The following is a 21,207-nucleotide window of genomic DNA, read 5'->3' as shown; positions in this document are numbered from 1 at the left end:
AAAGAATCACTTTAGATCCGATCAACACGCCCCAAAGAATCACTTTAGATCTGATCAAAAGGCCCCAAAGAATCACTTTAGATTAGTTCTTAACTCTGGAAAGGAATCACTTTAGATCTGTTCATAAGGTCCCAAAGAATCACTTTAGATATTCTCATAATGACCTGAAGAATCACTTTTAATCCGATCATTACGGCCAAAAAATCAGTTTGATCTGTTCATAATACCCAAAAGAATCACTTTAGATCTGTTCAAAATGCCCAAAAGAATCACTTGGATTTTTTTAGTTCAAAGAATCACTCTAGATTAGTTCTTAACTCTGGAAAAGAATCACTTTAGATCTGTTCATTGCTATTAAAGAATCACTGATTTCTTTCCTTTTTTTTTGCTTTCAGGGCTTTGAAGACTGCATTGTCTTTGATGAAATAATGAATAAGTTCAATGAGGATTTCAGTAAGTGTCTTCATGTCTTTTAAATAAAACCCACTGGTGCAGAAAGAGTCCGGAGTCGGTAACAGAGTCATTCTGGGTTTCACCTGCACAGGTGCGGTGCTGCCAGAGTACAGCCGGGTCCGGGTTCCTGACGACCACGCCATCGCAGATCTGGCCATGTACAACTACGTCGAAGTAATTCAGTTTCTACTTCACTTGCTGAACTCCAGATGTTCTTTTCCAATATATTTTATTCCCCAGCCAAACGATTTCAGATATTTTTCAGAAAATATCTGGTTTTCTTCTGTTTTTTTCCAGACTACACTATTTCACCAGATATATTTTTAAAATATTTATTTTCCCTCCGTTTTTGTAGAAAATATCACTAGATCAGATATTTTTGTTTTTTTTAAAAAGCTTTTGTTTCTTTATGTTTTTGTAGATATTTGATTCCCAAGCTATTCGAGATATTTGTATTGATCCAAAACTAAATAAATACAAGGCCAGTGTCACCGATATTCATACGGATATCAATACCAATACAATACTGATACTTGTTATGATTTCAGTTTATCAAACTTCTGATCTTTTGAAGTTTTTGTGGATTTTTCTTTCAATTATTTTGTAAATGGAATCTGGACAAAGTTGAAATACGTTTACAAAATACTTTAATAAAATATTAATGTGATAAACAGAAAAATAAAATAAATTAGTGGAATCAACAAGTTAGAGGAAATCTGAAACTGAAGTATTGAGTCAATAAATATCTTTATATTAGATGCACTGATCAACTCTTTTCACCTATCGGCTGATATCGATCAGGAAAACGGTGCTGAATTGACTTGAAATTTTGTTTTTTTTAAAAATACAGATATAAATGTATTTATTAAAAAAATCTTGGATAACTCTGCACCAGTACAACACATTTAAATACACCAATAACTTCACATAATTAAACGTAGAAAACCAACTTTAATTTGTCCAGTCAGTAAAATTCGGGGTAAAACAGAATAAATAATAAAGAAACTGACAGAAACAATATGCTGACTACCTTGGTCAAACAAATAAAGAGTAAACTGTGATGCATTTTCTTTCAAATGGTTCAGAAAGTGGGATTAGGAAATGTAAATATAAATAACAAAGCATAGAATTAGACTGAATAGATCTGCCCTTATTATGGATGAGGAATGGTACAGATATTAATATCAGATCTGAGTGTTACTCTGCAGGAAATGACGGGCCGGGTCGCTCCTCGTGTCGCGTATTTATTCAGTTTAAACTGCGAAAAGAAAATACAGCGGTTACAGCAGCTGCTCCCAACAAGCTGTCCTCTCAGCAATGGCGGCTCCTTCAGCCTGCCAGAGCGTCACCCGCTGCTGCATATGGTGCTGCAACAAATACACATGACATCACTGCACATCTACACCCAACAGCTTTTAGACGCACTGGACAAATAAGAACCCCCCACATTTACCTCGTTATGTTCGCGAGGTGAAGGAGCGTAAGGCGCGCTGAAGTGTCCGGGAAAACATCATCGGCGTGCCGCCCCCTCCAGACGGGGTTTTGACGCCCCCTCTGGTGCTGCGCCCCTATGCGTTGCATGCGCTGCATACCCACTTTTTGCACCACTGGGCGTTTCTTCTCATTAGTGCGGTACTTGATATCTTTCTTATCACACTCAAGCCCAGTTCACAAGGCATGTTTTTTGTGCCCCGATTTTCCCCTTACGACAATTTTAGAACGTTCGGCGTTTTAAGATTGTCGCTTGCTAATCGTAACAACAACAACCCACCTCCGTATCACCTGAGTGAAGTTGGCCCCCCCACCTTCTTCAAATCAGACAAAATTGGTGTCAAACGTTTGTGCTACATTTGTGCAGCAAAATTTTTTGTTTGTGCCGCTATCATTTTAAAGATATAAAGAAATGTTTCTAGAGGTCATCCAAGGTCAGCCCCCCACCCCACTTCTTCAAATCAGACAAAATGGGTGTCAATCAACTCAGCTACGGTTGTGCTGGTTTGTGCAGCAAAAATTTTTGTTTGTTTGAAGATATTAATGAAAGTGTAAAGGTCAAAATGTCAACCAGCCCCTCAACTTTGATGAAATCCAACTTTCTTTATATCTTTAAAATGATAGCAGCACAAATGAAAATTTTTGCTGCACAAACCAGCACAAACATAGCACTAACGTTTGACACTAATTTTGTTTGATTTCATAAAAGGGGGGCTGGGGGGATTGGTTGACCTTTTGACCTTTACACTTTCATTAATATCTTCAAAGCCAAAGCAGTACAAACAAAAATGTTTGCTGCACAAACCAGCACAAACGTAGCTGAGTTGATTGACACCCATTTTGTCTGATTTGAAGAAGGTGGGGGGCTGGTTGACCTTGGATGACCTCTAGAAACATTTCTTTATATCTTTAAAATGATAGCGGCACAAACGAAAATTTTTTGCTGCACAAACGTTTGTCTGATTTGAAGAAGGTGGGGGGGCCAACTTCACTCAGGTCTCTGTATCGTAGCGCAGCAAACAAAACCGCTGCTCGTGAAATCTCCGTTTTTATCCAACGCCTTTTCTTTTTGTCACCTCGTTTATCGCTTTGAATAAGCTCACAAACGATCACTATTGCTTCTACATTGTCAGTCGTGTTTCTTAACTTTAAATTCGGGTGTGACAAAGTGGGATTTTTACGGGATTTTCTGACTGGAATCTGAATATCGATGAGTGAAATCGGATCGTGTGTGGTGTGTTGCTCCTTCCGTGGGGCTGGACACCACACACGGTGCGATCCGACCTGTAATACGTAAGATTTTTATGTGGTCTCTCAGGTTTTGAAAATCAACCGACAACTCTAAAATCGTGCCAAAACTCACTCGCTCTTTGGTCACCTAGCAACAACCAGTGGAGTAACTGATAAGTAGCAGTTTCATGTTTTGCCTCAAACTTGCGTTGAAATAAAAAGATCGAGATGGAGTGAAAGGAGAAACTTTGGAAAGATCACACCACCACTTTGACAGTATTCCTTAATATTGATGAAAAAATCTTTGTTTATTTAAGGGAATATTAATCAATTGATCGTCAGAGTAACTGATGAAAAATATGTTAAGTAATAGTTGCAGCCCTAACTGCAACTAAACGCATGAGATAATCAGTAGATGAAACATGAAAATAATCCATTTCATCACCTGAAGCAGAAACCGGCTTGATAGTTTGAAATATATATATATTTTTTTTTTTTTACATAAAAATGAAGTTTAGTATCATTGATATTCTGCTTAACTTTCCAGATGCGGGCGCACGTCAACTCCAAATGGTTTATTTTCAGAAAACACGTGGACAATCTTCTTCACCTCCTCATGCCGAAGACGATTATTCCACTTTACACAATGGTAAGTGTGTCTTCGATCACTGCTGTCACCACTTACGGAATAGTAACATGATTTTTTTTTATATTTAAAAATCACGTACAAATCTTACACTGGTTTTTCTTGCAGCTGATACCTTAGGCAGAATTGTTAGTTTTATTAGCGTGAGCACAGAACAAACATAAGATGACAGGAATCAGAACAGAAACTCGATTTGATGGTGCAAAATCGTCTCTTTTTAACTCCGTCTCTCCAGCATATCTAAACCAATAAACAGAAACAAAAAGGAACAAGAAGTTGATCTGAAAAATTATGAATTATCCGCACAAGCCGCACAATGTGTCCCTGCAGCATATTAGCTACGGTTAGGGCGGGGCGATTCAAATAGCCTGCTAGGTAGCAAGGCTGGTCAAATCAACTACGGTAACTCACTCTGGTTGCCTAGCAACTCATTCATTCTTTGGTTACCTAGCAACAACCTGCATAAGTAGCAGTTTCATGTTTTGCCACTCTGCCTCAAAACTGCCTTTAACATAAAAAATAAGATTAGGTTGGAGTGAAAGGAGAAAATGAGAAACTTTGGTCACACCACCAGTTTGGCAGAATTCCTTAATATTGATGAAAAAGTTCTAGTTTATTTATTTAATGGAATGTTTTCTAACATTTTAGTAACATTTTGTATTTAATTTTGAATGAAATGTCTCTCCATAGCTGCTATCCAGCAGTGAGAATAACTGGATTATTTGTGGACAAATGTCGCAAAATCTTACCAAGTACTGCCTCTGAAAAACACTCCGATCACACTAAACGCCACACAGTACAGTAAATACATTTAATAATATTTTCTAATTTCTTTGTATTTATCGATACTCATTCAACAAACTGAAAAAATGGGGAACAATAACCATTTTGACAATATGGACAGTTTTTTATTTATTTTTAAAAATCATTAATTGGAATTTATCATGACAGTGATCAATAAAAATTCTTATAAGAAATTAATCATGATAAACGATACAGTAAATGCCCAGCCGTACTTATAATTTGAATTAATGAGTTACAACATTTAACTTCCTTTGGGATCAATAAAGTACTTTTTATTAACATTAATAACATGGTGGAACTAGAAGTGTGTTGCTAGGTGACGGCTGTGCTTGGCTGGCGTTGCTAGGTGACGGTACAGGGACAGTTGACTGTGAAATAAACCACCAGTGGAACTAGTACTTTTTCACCAACATTAAGGAATAATTCACTTAAAACAAGCTCCTATATATAGCTGAAAATGTATTTATAAGTTAGTTTTGTCTTATTTAAAGTGTTCTAAAATGTTTGCACTATAAACTAAATCAAAAATACTTGGTACGATTTTGTGTGTTTACAGTGTAGATGTGTTTTAAGACTTTTTATACATTTTAACCTGTTTTGGTTTTGGTTTCTTTTTGGTTTTTCCAGGTGACTTTCACCAGGACCAGATACCATGTAGCTGTGGAGCGCTGGCATTGGCAGGACAAAGTGAGTTTCTTCCTCCTTCTGTTTAATTTTCCTCTCTAATCCATCACTGTTGTGAAGTTGCAGCATTCAAAACGCGATCCTCCAGCTGGAATGTGTTTCTGTGAGGAGCAGAAATGTTTCTGATTTGAACCAGGAAGTGTCTGACTCGTGCTAATGGTTTCTCTGCTGATAGTCAGAGAGACATCAGGGATTTCACAGCCAACCTCATAAATCGTTTCAACCCCAAATTGAATGAGTTGGCGAAGGTTAAAATGGATGTGATGAAGGGGAATCCAAAACGACCTCATGAAGCCGCCTGACCATGAAGGAAGATGGAGATCAAACAGAGCATTATGGAAATTATGTAAAGTCCATTATGTTTAAAGGCCAGGTCTCAAAATCAATTTATACTGCTTGAATTTTTTCCCCATTTTTCAAAAAGCAAAATGTTATTGGGATTTTATGTGACGGATAAAAAAAGTTGTCAGTTTTGTGAATGTGAATGAAAATGTACATCTATTCCACACCATTGACTGAAATCTGTAAAACAAACCATCAATTTTTAAAAGTCGCCTGATAAGAGTTCAAATGTGTGTAATTTAATCTCAGTTTTCTCATTAATCTCATTAATCTTTGCTGATTAATGACACATTAACCACTATTGTAACACAGTGGTGGCAACATGCTGTTATTGGTGAATTAGCTTAACCTATATAGCAATAAAGTTGATTTTACATGTTTAACATCTAAAATCTCGTTAGTGTTAGTAAGCAAACAAAGAAATTTGGTGAGTAATACGGCAGCGATTATGGAGAACCATTTAATTAAAAATTTAATAAATATCAAGAAATATTGAAATAGATAAAGATATCATGAAACAAACAAATCTTTGGGGAGAGGAAAGTACACAATGTTTTATTTCATGAGAATATTTATTTAATAGATTATTTATTCTAATTTTTCAAATAACATTATTTAATTATTAAATTTATTTGTTGAATTTTGAATGAAATGTCTCTCCATAGCTGATGTCCTACAGTGAGAATAACTGAACTATTAATAGACAAACATTGATACACTGCAAAAACACGACAAAGATATTTACACTGTTTTTAGTGTAAATATCTTTGCATGCATGAAATAAGACAAAAATATCTCAATATCTTGTTTTAAGTCAGTGATTCCTTAATGTTAATTTAAAAAGTTCTAATTTTATTGATAGTTTATTTCATTAAGATGTTTTCCTCCGTGTTATAGGTAAAATAATAATAAACTAGTTCTTTCTATAAATATTCGAGAATAATTTTCTTAAAACAAGTCCTACATCTTGCTGAAAAGTTACTTTAAAGTTAATTTTGTCTCATTTCAAGTGTACTAAAATATTGGCACTAGACAAAAACACTTGGTAAGATTTTGTGTTTTTGCAGTGAACTTGTTGAACAAAGCGGTCCAGTTGAAAACCAAACCCAGCTCACTCTGGAAACATTTTATATTTGCAGAAACTTACAGTATATTAAGGAATCAAAGCCAATTAGGAGTTTTTATTATTATCATGAACATGTTTGTTTCCCTGCAGGTGATAAACCGTGGCCTGCTGCTGGGAGCTGTGGGAGCTGCTGTCGGCGGCTCCTATCTGCTCATTAAAAATCCTCCAGACATCAACAGGCTCGTTATCACAGCTGAGAAGATCTGGAACAAGATGGTCGCCCTGAAGGCGCCGCCGAGTGTCGGCGCCGCCTCTCAGATCTGACAGACAGGAGCAGCGAAAGAGCCTCAGAACGTGGGAACGAACTGAGCGGCGTCCAAATTTAATTCCAAAAAAATCTTATAATGTCTGGAGCAGCAGCAGACTTCAGATTAGGATGTTTCAGTTAAAGCAAACGAACAGATTTCATCTTTATGTAACATTTTCACATTAAAATAAGTCCTTATTTTTATTTGTCACAATACAATTCTGTACGTTCTTGTGGGTTTATGTTTATTATTATTTGTAGATCTAACAGCCAAATAATATGCTTAAATTAAGCCCAAAGTTAAAAATTATGTGAAAAAAGTTGTTTTATTGACAGAACAGCATCAATAGTTATCAAGATCTAACCAGTTCATCTGATTCTGACGCGTTAAAGATTATTTCCTTAATTCTAAAACTGAAACCAAAGTATAACTTCAAAAGATGCTGAACATTCCTCGTTTTTAATTATTTTTCACTGAGCTATTCTCATAAAATTACTACCTTATGCTAAAATACTACCTTATTCTAGTAGTTTTATGGCTTTATTGTGGCATTGTTACTTTTTCTCACATTATTACAATTTTTTCTCAAATTACAACATATTTAGGTAAAAATATTATGACTTCTTGTTTTATTATGGCTTTTCTTTTGTATTATTGTGAATCTCTCACATAATTACAACTTTATTTAGGTAATATGACTTTTTTTGTCACGTCATTCCAACTTTTTTCCCACATTTTGACAACTTTATTCTTGTAATATTACAATTTTACTCTTGCAATGATTTTTTTTCTTATCACATCTTTTTCTCTTATTATAACTTTGTTAAGGCAATTCTGTTCTCATGTCATTGCAACTTTGTCGTATTATGATTTTAATGTAATACGACTTTATTCTCGTAAGATGATTTTATTCTCAAAAGTTTGTGGTTAACATCAGTCCAGCAGCTTCTGCCTCAATACATTAAATGAAATATATAACCGCTGCTAACAGCAGTTAAATAGTTAAAATGCACAACATTAATAACAGTTAAAAATATATCAAGTATGTGTTAAAATATAAAAAATGCAGACTTGATCCTAAAAATACAGACGGCAACCGAAAAAGGGGTTGTCGGTTACCGGTTGCTATGGTGACCACCAACTGCCAAGAGTAGCTCAACTTCATATACCAGCAAATGTCTGAAGACACAGCTTGTTGACTAAATAAAATACATTCAAAGAATAAACTAATTTTGACAAACTTCCCATTTATAATATTGTTCTAATATCCTGTCATAGTAGGTGTAATGTGACAAAAATCTGAAAATTTGATGAGCATTTTTGTTTCAAACTCAAAACACATCGAGTAAATAAACATGCAAAACTCCTCGATACTCCGTTTAACTTCACACACTTGAGCCTTTCCCCCAAACATTAAAAAAACAAAGAGGCCACTCAGTCATTCAGGTCCGCAGTGAAAAGGGATTTTATTAGACATGGAGATCCATTCATTATGTCTATTCATAGCTGACACCCAGGAGGTTATGAGCGCAGTGTCCCACCCTGATCTCATCTCCTTTTGCCTAATTACACTCCTGTAATCCTCGCACATTCTCACCAAATGCCACGTCACAGTGTCGGCTCTCATCGCACTAGATAATGAGATGTAGTACACAAACCTGCTCGCTTAAAATAGAGTCTCTTTCCTGAATCCACATACAGTAATATGTATTTATGGTTAAGAAACTAAAGCTTTATTTTTCATCTTTTTTACACACTTGCAGTTGGGTACCAACCAAAATGTATCATCATAAATAACAAACTGACCCGAACTTCGCTGTCCTCTTAACCTGCAAAAACACAACGTATTACCAAGTATTACCAATATCTGAATACACTTTAAATAAGACGAAACTAACTTACTAGTAACTTTTCAGCAAACTGAAGAGGCCTGTTTTAACTTAATCCATCCTTAGTATTGATAAAAAAATAGTAGTTTCACTGGCAGATTTTTTCACTTATAACTAGTGGTGCCCAATACGAATTTAAAGTTTTATCGCAACACTGCAAAAACAGAATATCTTCTTGAGTATTTTTAGTCTAGTTTTAGTTCACTTGAAATAAGATGAAAGTAACTTTTTTAGCAAGACATATGAGCTTATTTTAAGGAAATAATTCATTAATACTGATGAAAAAGTCTTAGTTCCGTTGGCAAACATAATTTATCTCCCAAAGGAACTGGTACTTTTTCCACCAATATTAAGGAATTATTTACCTTAAGCAAGTAAACAATCTTGCTGAAAAGTTATTTTTAAATTTAGTCATCTTTCAAGTGTGCCAAGATATTTGCACTACAAAGTAGACAAAAATACTTGGTAAAATTTTGTGTTTTTGCAGAGAATATTTGTGGCAATAAGAACCATTTGTTACTTATTTTTTAGGTAACTATGACTGCATGGCTCAGCAATCAAAGCCTCAAACACAAATACTACTCCTGAAAACATTCAAAACTTTCCATTTGTAATACACTAAACCTTTACACAGTCCAGTTAAACTCCATTTAATAATATTTTCAAATTTAATTTTTATTTATGAAACAAAATGATAAGAAATTTATCACAATAAATAAATGAAACAATATAATAAATGCCCTCCCATACTTGGGAAAATGTCTTCTTATTATAAGTGAAATAATCTGCCAGTGGACGTAGAACATTTGTTGCTAGGTAACGGGGCTGGGCTTGGCTGGCGTTGCTAGGTAACAGCGCAGGGACAGGTGATTTGAAATAATCTAACAGTGGAACTAGTACTTTTTTGTCAATATTAAGGAATCATTTACTTAAAACAAGCTCCTATGTTTTGCTGAAAAGTTAGTTGTAATTTAGTTTTGTCTTATTTCAAGTGTACAAAGATATTTGCAGTGGAAACTAGACCAAAATTACTTGGCAAGATTTTGCGTTTTTGCAGTGTAAAGTAGCTGCATTTCCGTTGATAATATTTGTGCAAATTGGAATCACTGAAATAAATTTGCTCATTAGAAGCACATCAATCTCACAAAAAAAGTTTTGTACTAGGATGAGGTGGTTTTTTCGGCTTTTTAGAAATGAGTGTATTTCACAAAACTGTAATGGAAAACTTTGTTCGCATGTGCTAAACAACCGGACGTTACTACTGGAGGAAATTAAGGAGACAACAGGAAGTGGTTGGAGAATAACGGGCCGTCTAGGCCTGTCACAATAACACATTTTGCTGGACGATAAATCATCCCAGAAGTTATTGCGATAAACGATAATATTGTTGTTTTGATACCATTTTCAAGTAATAATAGGGGTAATCAAAGATTATTACAATTTAAATTGTAATGAACATTTAACACTGGAACTGGAAGACATTTTAAATATCCAAAATAAATAAACAAAACAGAAACAACAAATAAAATTAATTATGAAAACAAAATTATCCCTCAAAAGAAGGGCTAACTGAGATCAAAATACCAAACTGAAGATTTTTTATCATCCAGTTTTTGTTAAAAAGAGAGAAAATAGAAAAACAATAAATCATGGAAATGGAAATTATTGATATCATTTTTAATTTATCATGTGTTTAAGTGATTATTGCGCCAGGCCTAAGCAGCATGTTTTTTTTAATGACTTTTCTCATGAACAAACTTATTCAGCTGTGATTTTAATGCCGTTTCTCATTTAACTTAAACATCACAATTGCAAAATTGTGTTTTTCCGGCATTAGTGTTGAATGATGACAAACTTTTGAGCTGATTTGTAACAGAAACGCAGCTACACTCCCACATACTGCATGACATAAAACTAGTTAATCAACTATGCAATTACCCAATATCACCACAGCTGATGTCTAATGAGGATGTCCCCTCCTGTTGGGTATTTACAGTCAGTTGTAAAAAGTCTGGGGCTGCGTTCAAACACGGAAACAGCCGTGGAGGTCAGGCGGGATTAGTTTGGCTTGGAACTGCATGTTTGGTCATAAGGCATTACCCAGAGGTCAAAGGTCACAGTGGCCTCACTTGGATGACGTTCATCTGCGAGGAATCTCTGGCCTTGGAGGTGACGTCGATCTGCTGGAAGTTGTCGCTGGTGATGATGAAGACGATGGAGGAGGAGTTGAAGGTGACCCTCTTTTTGGGGCGGTCCCTGGAGTCGCAGGCACTGGAGACGACGATGGGGCGGATGGGGCGCTGGGCGGGCGTCAGCGGCCGATCTTTGAGGTTCTGCTGCAGCCAGGAGATCTTATGGAAGAGCCGGGAGCAGAGCAGCTGCAGGAAGTAACGCCGGAACTGGAGGAAGAGGATGAAGAAAACAGATTATGATGATCAGAGCTGGGTAGAAAAGCCAAAAATTACACTCGGGTTAGAGTAGCAATACTTCAACATAGTTTTACTCAAGTAAAAGTAAAAAAGTAGCTAGAAATTACTCAAGAAGGGGTAAAAAAGTATTTGAGTATTTGGTAGAAAGTCTACCCAAGTACTGAGTGACTCATCAGATTATCAATCACTTCATATTTAAAATTTGCGTCAAACGGACTAAAATATAAAGTTAAGTGGAAATGTTAGTATTTTGAGGACCAAAATGACAATAATTCATACAAGTAACAAAAATAATAGAATTTTCCAAAATCAGTTTCTTCCGATAAAAAATTTATGAAACTTTAACAAGAACTGCAGTTGGTAGAAAATCCAGAAATTTTACTCCAATTAGATTAGTGATGCTTCATAATAAAATTACTGAAGTAAAAATAAAAAGTACAGTGTAGTAAAAAGACTCCTGAAAAGGGTCCTGAGCTAAATGTAACCATTTACTACTCAACTCTCACCAGTTCTCACTCGTTTAGCCATCGATATTTAACAACGTTTACATTTCAGAAAACGAAGTTGCATTATTTTGCCATCACTCCAAAAATACAAAGTCTTACCAGGTATTTTTGGTCTAGTTTCTTGTGTAAATATCTTAGTACACTTGAAATAAGACAAAACTAACTTAGCATGGTAAAATCCTCTTCTTAAATATAAAATAATTCACCAGTTTTTATGTTATATTTATCTATTGTATTTAACCAATACAATAAAAAATGATTAATTTAATCATTTTTAATTAGTTAAAAATGACAATAGTTCTTGACGAGTGACAGAACTATTGTCACTCGTCACTCAAAGACAAAGAACAGTTCTCATTAACTGAAACTTGAGTCCTACAGTTCACGGCATAGATCCGCTCAAAAGAATCGAATAGTTCTTGAACAACACATTTTCTTCTGATCACATAAATAATCATGCTGTTTTCTTTCCATCGATATCGTCAGTTTTTCTTTTGAGTGACCCAGTTTTAAGCCATTCATCCATTATTTTTTCAAGCTAGCTGTAGTTAGCTGTACGCGTCGTACTTTGAGCTGACGTCACAGTACATAAACGGTTGTCACGTGCAGTACCTTGCGGACCACTAGGGGCGCCCGCGGACCGCCACAGGTTTGAGAAAGACCGTTTACAAACCTTTCTACTCATGAACACGTAGATGAGGGGGTTGTACGCCGTGCTGGACTTGGCGAAGAAGGACGGGATGATGGCCACGGTGGGAGAGACCATGGCCTTCCTGCCGAACGCCTCCATCATGGACACCACGGCGTACGGCGTCCAGCACACCAGGAAACAGGAAATCATCAGTAGGAACATGGCCGCCACCTTCTTCTCGTAGCGCAGGATCTTTATAATCTGGACCGTCTGCAGGTCTTGGAGTGAACGCAGCTGCAGAAATTAAAGGAAAGAGAAAATTAAGACTTTAGTATCTTCCGCTGTAAATCTGAATTATGAGGTGTTGAATTCATTTCCAGTTTGGAAATCTAATTTATTTTTGTTTGCAAACTGACAACGGAAATCATCACATCGATCAGGGATGTCTAAAGTGTGGCCCAGGGGCCATTTGTGGCAATTAGACTAATTTTGTGCGGCCCCCAACTACCATCCAAAAGTGATACGAATTTGGCCTGTAGATGTAGACTTTTAATTTGCAATAACGATAAAAAAATTTTTTTACAAACATACTTTTCTTACACAAAAAAATTTAAAGTACAACACAAAGTATTTGTGTTTTTATAAAGTTTTAAAACTGAATTTATCCAGAGACTTTAATTGAAAAGCCAACTTTGCTGCAACCAAATCAGCTTTTATTTCTTCTTAAACTTGGATAAATACAGCAAATGTTTGGGGAGAAAGTGACCCAAATCCTGTTCTTATTACTGAAAATAAATGTATTCAATCAAACCCAAAAGAAACTAAAAACTATATATTTCTTGTATTCAGCAAACATGCAAAATTAAAGAAGCAATAAAAAATTCTGAGTAATCTCAGAAAGTTTCTAGAAAAATGACATTTCTGAGCTCCAAAGGTCAAAAGATGTGCGAGTAAAACAATGTTGAAGTTTTGACATAAATTAAACTTTCTAAAAGAAACTTAAACATTTCTAAAAATTAAAATGCTATTCAAGAACATTTCTGATGTTAATCAGAAAGTGTCTGAGTTCTTGGGGAAAATGTACCAGGTCTTGTCTTAGACCTGGAATAAATATCAGGCTGCTTTGTTTTCTTTTGAGTCAACAGTTTTGGCCAACGTTTAACTCCCTTTTGAACATCTGGGCTTTTCTGACACGGTTTCATTCTGCTTGTGTCGTTTGTACCACTGTCCTGGTGGAAGGTTTAGCCTCCAGTGTGGTTCCTTCCATCTTTGCATCAATTAGGACCAGTTTCCTTGTCCACTCCACATCATGATTCTGCCACCACCAGAATCCCAAGACAATCATATTACTTGGAAATGGTCTAAAAACTATATTATTGTTTATTGATATAACTTCTGAGACAATTTATTATTAGTTATTGTAAAAGGTGCATTGATGAGACTGTCTTAGAAAAATAGACAGAGGGTTCTTCAAATTTGCTGTAGTACAGACTGCTACAGGAGATCTTTTAAGAATTTTCAATTAATACGAATCACAACGTTTAATTTTGCTTTGAATTTTAATTTGAATTAAAAAATGAGCTGCTGTAATCATTTAATAACCTTTTTTAATGGTTTAATTCATAATTTTTTTTTATTTTTTCTCCATTTCCATGTTGGCGATCTGCTCTCTCTCCAGGTCTTCAGACACCTGATGGGTTTTTCTGTGTCTGGAAAAGCAGGCCAGCTGCTCTGGAGTGAAATCTCTGCAGCGTTCAAAGTGTTGTTTTTTTTTCTTTGAAGATTTTCCCGGATCGCCGTGATGAGACTCGTCTCAGGCTTCGGCGCCGTTCTGGGAATTTTCTGCAGCTCGAGTTCGGGGGTCTCAGAGGAGGGAGCTGCTCACACTTCCAGCAAAATGGTGAATATTTAAGGGAGGAAACTGATTCACACAGACATGTGGGTCACTTGAACTGAATTAAGACTGATTTTCTTTTTTTACATGCAGATTTAATGTAATGAAAAAAATCTCCACAAGAGTCAGAAAGAGTCAGCATAAAAAAATCCATAATTGAGTCCATGTTTTCAAAGGAACATCTTAACCTGAGGTTATATCAGGTAACGTTTTCAATCTGAGCTCACTGTGGGAGATACTAAAGCAGAAGTGATGAAATGAACACAACCAAGTGGAAATGTTATCCGAGCGCAAACAATGAGAGGAGCTGACCTAGAAGACGTGACATTTAAAGTCGTTAAACAAATCAGGGCGATAGGAAGTGATGCGATGTGGTATTTGTGCTTCAGGAGTCTAAAAACTGACCACAGCTTATGAGCACTAAAGGTTTGTTATTTATGTTTTTTTATCTTCATGTGTGAGTCGAACTGACCTGGAAGTGAAATGTCTGGTGATGAGTATATTTTGTCTTTGGGTGAAATGGCTCTCTGCCCTGGGCGGCACGACATGAAGGGCAGCAAGAGGCAGAAAATATCAACCCAATCCTATTTTTCTGTTGCTTATTTTAAGTGGGATCTATTACGCTTTCTTGAAGGATAATTCAATGATGGATAATTCAATGGCCTAAACCAGTGTTTCTCAACCCTGGTCCTCACCGCCCCCCTGCTCTGCATGTTTTAGATGTGCCTCTATTCCAGGACAGCTGATTCACATGATTGCATGACCATAAAGTACTGCAGAAGCCTGTTAATCACCCCAAGATACAATTCAGGTGTGTGGCAGAAGGGAAATATCTAAAACATGCAGGACAGGGGGGCGGTGAGGACCAGGGTTGAGAAACACTGGCCTAAACAAAACATTTATTATATTATTTCCACAAAATCATTCTTGGATACTGAGATTTTTGTCAGAATGAGCCGTTTTAGGGTCTCTTGTCACTTTAAATCCTAGTAAGCTGCTACAGCCCACGAGCCCCCAATTCAACTTTTACACTCTCACCTGAAAATGGCTGCAAACAGATGCGAAGCTGTACAACCGTACATCTTTGAAAAGCAGAAGAGTAGCCTCCTGCACAACCAACAAGAATGCAGCAGGTGGTTTCTGGATTTTAAGTCAACAACAAAACACTTGTTTTTTCCAGCAGCCATTGTACAAAGCAAACAGGGGTAAAGCCAGCTGACCAAATATGCTGGAGTTCAATTTGTGTTGCTAGGTAACAGACAGAACTTTGTTCGGGTTGCTAGGTAACAGATGGAACTCTGCTGGGGTTGCTAGGTAACAGATGGAACTCTGCCGGGGTTGGTAGGTAACAGTGCAGTGCCTGTTGATTTGTGACTTGGCAATCTGGAGGTTTTCGAAACTGCAAATTTTCCAGACACGGGTATTTTTTTAAGTTTGTTTTTAGAATCAGTTGAGACCCAAATGGAAGTACAAAAACGTAAAAATATGTGAATTTTGGATAATTGGCGCCTCCCTGTGGTGTGCACAGTGGAAACATTGTGATAAATTATTGCCGCGATTAATTAAATAGCTGTTTCAATATTTTTTTAAGGAGTTTGCACCATCGAAACGTACATATTTAGACTGTTCAGACCACATCTGAATTACTCTACGCCAAACAGAGATTCTGTCAAATAATGTAATAATTTCAAAGCTTTTTTGGACTATTTTGGATTAAAACAAGCATGGAAAGTGCAACAACATAGTTAATGTTTACTTTAATATCAGTCTATAACTTCAGTTCTTCATGTTTCTCACAGGTTACATAATAAAAAGTTATTTTTACAGAAGGGTCTTTATTACCAAGGTACATTTTCTCCCTGCTTTTAGTAGTTCTTGTTTGGTTTTGAAAGATCAGACTTTGCTATATACTGTAAGTGTACTTGTATAAAGATGAATGATGAGTTTATTTTATGTGTTCATTTTCTTTGCATGTAATTACTTTGTTTGGTCAAAACTTAATTCTTGCCCCCTTCTGCCGTTTTGCAACTGTTCATCCATCATTATTTCCCTTACGTTTCATTTTAAAGCTTCACACCTGCCGTTAGTCTGGATGTAATTTGGATTATTTTTATTTTTTGGCTGTTTGGGATTCTTTTCTTTCTGCTTTTGCTGGCTGTGAGCTTAATGACCATTTCAGTTCGGATCTCTCCTGCTGTCTGCTCTGCCGGTTCGGTCCTTTATTATCAGATAACATTGTTACAGTGGCAGAAGGAAACCTGGGCTTTAATGCAACACTGCATCCAGCGTTGCTATGATGATGAAATCCTTATCACAACGTTAAACTGGCTGTGGGTGATTATTAACTTCATTGACTAATAAAACTTTTTGGTTTCTGAAGATGTAATTTTTGAAAAAATTTGGATATTTCTTCCCGCCAGTGACCCAAAACTAATTTATTTCCATTTCTATGTTAATTAAAGTGATCAAATGAGTCGGGATGTAAATATTTAAGGTATTTAATGGTCTTTGCTACTCAGAATTATGAATTATTTTTGGCTGTCTTTAGGATTTTAATTTTTTTAGTGTGGTTTAAGTGCTAGAAAACATTGAGGAGCCAGACTTTATTGTCAATTTGTTGGGATTAGAGCGGAAAAGCTTTGAAATGTCAGCTTTAGAGAGCCAACGGTGGATCTGCCATTTCAAAATTAGGAATTTAATATGGTTGAAATGTCACCTGCAGGGAGAATTTATTCCAGCAGAGCATAAGGTTTTGTAAAACAACAAAAACAAACATCTGCAGCCTTACCATTCTCACTGTATAGAGGATGTTGCCATAGCAGTAGACCATGATGCCAACGGGCACGAAGAAACACGCGAAGAGGAAGAAGAGGATGAAGGAGGCGTCGTTTGGGTCTTTGGACGCCCAGTCCAGGGAGCAGCCCAGCTGGTGGATCTCTAGCGTGTAGCGGTTCCAGCCCAGCAGAGGCGCCCCGGTCCAGGCCAGCGAGTACAGCCAGATGTGGGCGATGGCCCGCCACGCCCAGGGGAAGTCCACCACCTGGGCGTGCACCACCCGGATGTAGCGCTCATACGCCAGAGCCGCCAGAGTCATGATGGAGACGATGCCTGGGAGGAGAGAGAGCGGCGACTCAGCGTCTCTTTGCTTTCATCACAGTCGTCATCAAACTCGAGGTCCGGGGGCCAAATCTGGTTTTAACAGCACAATCTGGCACAGCCGCCGGCCCTTTAAGAGCCTTCATGATTTTGATTTGGCCCAAAATGAAAATGAGTTTGACGCCCCTGGTGTAAACCCAACACCAAGCAGTCATTTCAGAGCGACTCTTTAAGCTTTTTTAAAGGGGCAGTACGATGTAAAATCTACTTTTTTCAGCTTTACATCATTCTCTCATCAGAAACATACCTGGAGTGTTGCTTTGATTTTTTTCATGAATGTTTCATTAATCCTTTAATCTCCATGGAAACCACTCAGCTGTCTAAAACGCCTGGGTGGACATGGCCCCGCCTTCAAGGCGCAGCTCCACCTCTGAGCTAATGAGCTTCTGCAACTTCCCCACTCAGCTCCTTCAGACTAGCCAGCAGCAATTAGCAAACACCTGGTGGAACTGTGCATCTGCCGAGCTCATAATAGGAGCTACTTCGCAAAAAACTGATAAAAAACGTTGTTAAAGGGTAGAGGAGCCATGTTGTGATTACTTCCAGAAGGCGACATTTTAAAGAGACAGAAGCCTAAGGTGTTAAATATCAAAGTCAAATTTCACAGGCTAAGCTAGCTGAAGCGTAGCAGAGAGTAAGTTAGCGGAGAGATTGTTTCTGTCAGTGCAGCAGCTTTGATTGCACTTTTTAAAACATACTGTACTCCAATGTATACAGCCACCTGTGGCGGCGTTACAGGAAAAGCAGTATGACTAAACTTCAGGTTGCTTATAATGATGGCATGAGGTGCTGCTTATGATGCCCCGATGGAGTAGAGCCAGTCAGATGTTTGTGAAAGCCGATGTGCCAACCTGCACTGCTGTGCTTCCAAACATTATGACCAGATGTAGGTGTAGATTAACTGACTCTGCAGACGGCATCATTCAGACTTTGACCGATCCTGTTCAAAGCTCAGTGAGGTTCTTCTCCAGTTTGTGGAATCGCTGGCGCATTAGTTTACATGTCAGTGATTGATTATTTCATTATAATATTTATTTTTTTCTTGTTTTTATCTGTTTGTGGACCATAATTGTGTCTAAATAAAGATGATGAGTCCTACTGTAAAGTATACAACTTCCATTTTTTAGAATAAAAACATCATTCGACAGCCTTTAGTCAAGCAAAAATCTAGATTGCAAAACAAGGAATTCAGAAAAAACATCAAGAAATAAAGAAATCAGGTTTCTCAGAGCTTTTATAGACATGTAGTTTTTTTAAGATGAAGCATCATTACCTCATCTTTTCTTCTTTAATCTGTGTGACCTTGGATCGTAAGACGTTAAGAAAAGATGATTTTCATCTAATTTATGAGTGAACACTCATTAATTCAGCTTAAACTTTCATTATCTTCCAGGTTTGCTTCATTTTGTGAATGTGGGCCAGAGCAGATTGCCACATCCTGCTGGTGAAATAAGATGTACAGTACGAGAATCGCTGTGAACATCAACTTTGCATCTTTTTGATCTGCAACGTCTCCTGTGACATGTTTGAAATGCAAACATGAAAGATAAAAAAACCAAAAACCAAAGGTGTCGCTGCAGTACTGCGCGCTGACAGAGGCAGGCAGACGTGTTCCTCACATCCTGCAGGCTCACAATGCAATGTCAGCTAAAGGACGGCAGGATGACAGGAGCGGAGGGCAACTGTCCAACGATGAAAAAGCAACAAAAAACACCAAAAGAGGCCGGAAGGGTTTTTCTAATGAGCTCATTATCACTCAGCCCTCCTCTGGGCTGCAGGTCGAACGGTGGCGGGAGCCAAAAAGTGCCTGTTCACACGTCATTATTAAATACAGCTCTGCTTATGGTAATGAGTGGGAATGTGTGTCATCCCACCGAGAAGCCAGGAGACGCATCTGCACGATGCGACGACCCCAAAAACGGGCAGCTTTTCCTGACAGGGCAACACATTCAGGTTCCTGGATGCTCAGTTTTAACCAGAAAAGCTTTCAAGTTCTTTTATTGAGCCTTTTAGACATTATTATACATTAAAAAGTATAAATAATTCACTTCATTTTTGTTAAGACAGTAAATATTACATCTGCACGATGCAGTGACCTCTACAGTACAAAAACATGCAGCTTTTCCAAATAAGATGCAAAAAGTAAAACATTTAGATCAGCTTTACAAGTGTTTGTAAACCATTTTATGCAGTATTAGACATTAACAATTCAAATAAATAATTAAACTTGATTTTGTTAAAACAACTAACATTATGCAATGCTCAATTTTAATTAAAAAAGCATCTCTATTAGAAATACATTAAAGACGCTAACAAACAATTCAATGAAATCTTGTTAAATAAGATTATATCTGCTTGATGCAGTGACCTTTATAGTAATAATAAATAAATAGCTTTACAAACCTTTTTATAGAATATTAGAAATCCATAAAAAACGCAAAGAAATAAATAATTTTGTAAATAAGACGATAAACATTGTCTTGTAATACCATTTAGTCAATTAAATTTAATATATTATGCATGACGTAATCTTGATGGCTGTGGATATATGAGTGAAATAAAGTATCCATCTATTGATTAGGAGTATCATCAATATCTGGTCAATGCTGCTATGTTGTAAGGTTTATAAGAAATTAATTGTATTCATATAAAGTGTGTTTTAATTACTTGATCAATAATAATAATAACAATAAAAAGCGCTTTTAAAGAAAACATTTTCTCCCGGATCGGATGTGTCTTCTCACCGAACAGGCTGTTGCTGAATCCGTCCCAGACGCAGGTCGCCTGGCTCCAGATCCACCTGCCTTTGACGCACGACGCAAACGTGAAGTTTATCCCGATGACCGACACCAGAAAATCACTCAAACTTATGTTGACCAGCAGCAGATTGGTGGGCGTGCGGAGCCTCTTGAACCTGCAGTAGAGTAAAATCACCGCCACGTTGTTGCAGAACCCGAACACTCCGATGGTTCCGATGGCGACGGCCAGAAGTTTGTAGGTTCCATCCGCGAACAGGTATCTGTCCGCGCTTCCCTCGGTCTCGTTGGCCGGATTCATCGCGGGGACGCAAACTTGGTTTCCAGCATAGTGAGGCGCACGAGAGGCGGGTGGCAAGGTGCGCGCGCGCCGCGCATTCAAACTGGCAGGCAGCGCGAGCGCTTTTGGACGAAACTGGGTCAATGTGACGAAGTCAAGGTGGGCAAGACGGGAGTGTTTCCTTTCCGCGATACCTTTCAAATTAAAGCGCAGAGTTTGACCCACGTGCTGTGTGACGTCAGAAAGGTGTTTCAGATCTTCCTGCGAAGATGGAGATGCGCATGTAAAGATGTGGATGTTCATTTTCAAAGTCAGGTTATTCATAAATGTTTAATTCACAAACTAAGTATTTACTTTTCAAATTAAATACTTAATTAGAAATCAAAATTTTTACTTTGTAAACTGAATATTCAGCTTCCAAATCAAATATTTAGTTAGGAAGCTAAATATTTAGGTAGATTACAAACTAAATATTTAACTTTCAAATGAATCTTTAGTTAAAAATATAAATATTTAGCTACCAATTTAATATTTAGTTCTTAACAAAATATTTAGTTTGGTTACTTAATATTTAATATTTCTTAGTTACTTCTTAACTAATTATTAAATTGAAGGCTAAATATTTAGTTTTCAAATTACATA

At 37.0% G+C, this 21,207-nt stretch overlaps 2 protein-coding genes across 2 annotated transcripts in view; one reads left to right on the top strand and one right to left on the bottom strand.

Moving 5' to 3' along the window:
• The window catches only part of kmo (kynurenine 3-monooxygenase), a 21,175-nt gene extending 13,922 nt beyond the window's left edge, over positions 1-7,253 (top strand). Inside the window, exons 13-17 of the mRNA XM_008429997.2 lie at positions 396-453; positions 545-627; positions 3,722-3,823; positions 5,252-5,311; positions 6,867-7,253. Of these exons, the coding sequence (XP_008428219.1) occupies positions 396-453; positions 545-627; positions 3,722-3,823; positions 5,252-5,311; positions 6,867-7,040 (477 nt within the window). The 3' untranslated portion in view covers positions 7,041-7,253. The remainder of the gene's footprint in view (positions 1-395; positions 454-544; positions 628-3,721; positions 3,824-5,251; positions 5,312-6,866) is intronic.
• Positions 7,254-10,399: 3,146 nt separating this feature from the next.
• opn3 (opsin 3) lies at positions 10,400-20,741 on the bottom strand. The gene is made up of 4 exons (XM_008430000.2): positions 20,274-20,741; positions 17,162-17,481; positions 12,522-12,773; positions 10,400-11,312 (listed from the first exon to the last, which is right to left on the bottom strand). Exons 1-4 carry the CDS (start codon positions 20,584-20,586, stop codon positions 11,028-11,030), a joined length of 1,170 nt encoding a protein of 389 aa, XP_008428222.1. The 5' UTR covers positions 20,587-20,741; the 3' UTR covers positions 10,400-11,027.
• Between the last annotated feature and the right edge of the window lie 466 nt (positions 20,742-21,207).

This window comes from Poecilia reticulata, linkage group LG15 (assembly GCF_000633615.1).
Source record: "Poecilia reticulata strain Guanapo linkage group LG15, Guppy_female_1.0+MT, whole genome shotgun sequence".
NCBI classification, from domain to species: Eukaryota; Metazoa; Chordata; class Actinopteri; order Cyprinodontiformes; family Poeciliidae; genus Poecilia; species Poecilia reticulata.
The sequence above is the reverse complement of the archived record's forward strand: the minus strand, read 5'-3'. Positions and strand labels throughout refer to the sequence as shown.

Coding starts and splice junctions, on each gene's coding strand:
- opn3 (XM_008430000.2), bottom strand. CDS start 20,586: ATGAATCCGGCCAACGAGACCGAGGGAAGCGCGGACAGATACCTGTTC. Junction 12,774..17,161: donor TCCTCTATACAGTGAGAATG/GTAAGGCTGCAG, acceptor TAATTTCTGCAG/CTGCGTTCACTCCAAGACCT. Junction 11,313..12,521: donor ACGTGTTCATGAGTAGAAAG/GTTTGTAAACGG, acceptor CTCTTCCTCCAG/TTCCGGCGTTACTTCCTGCA.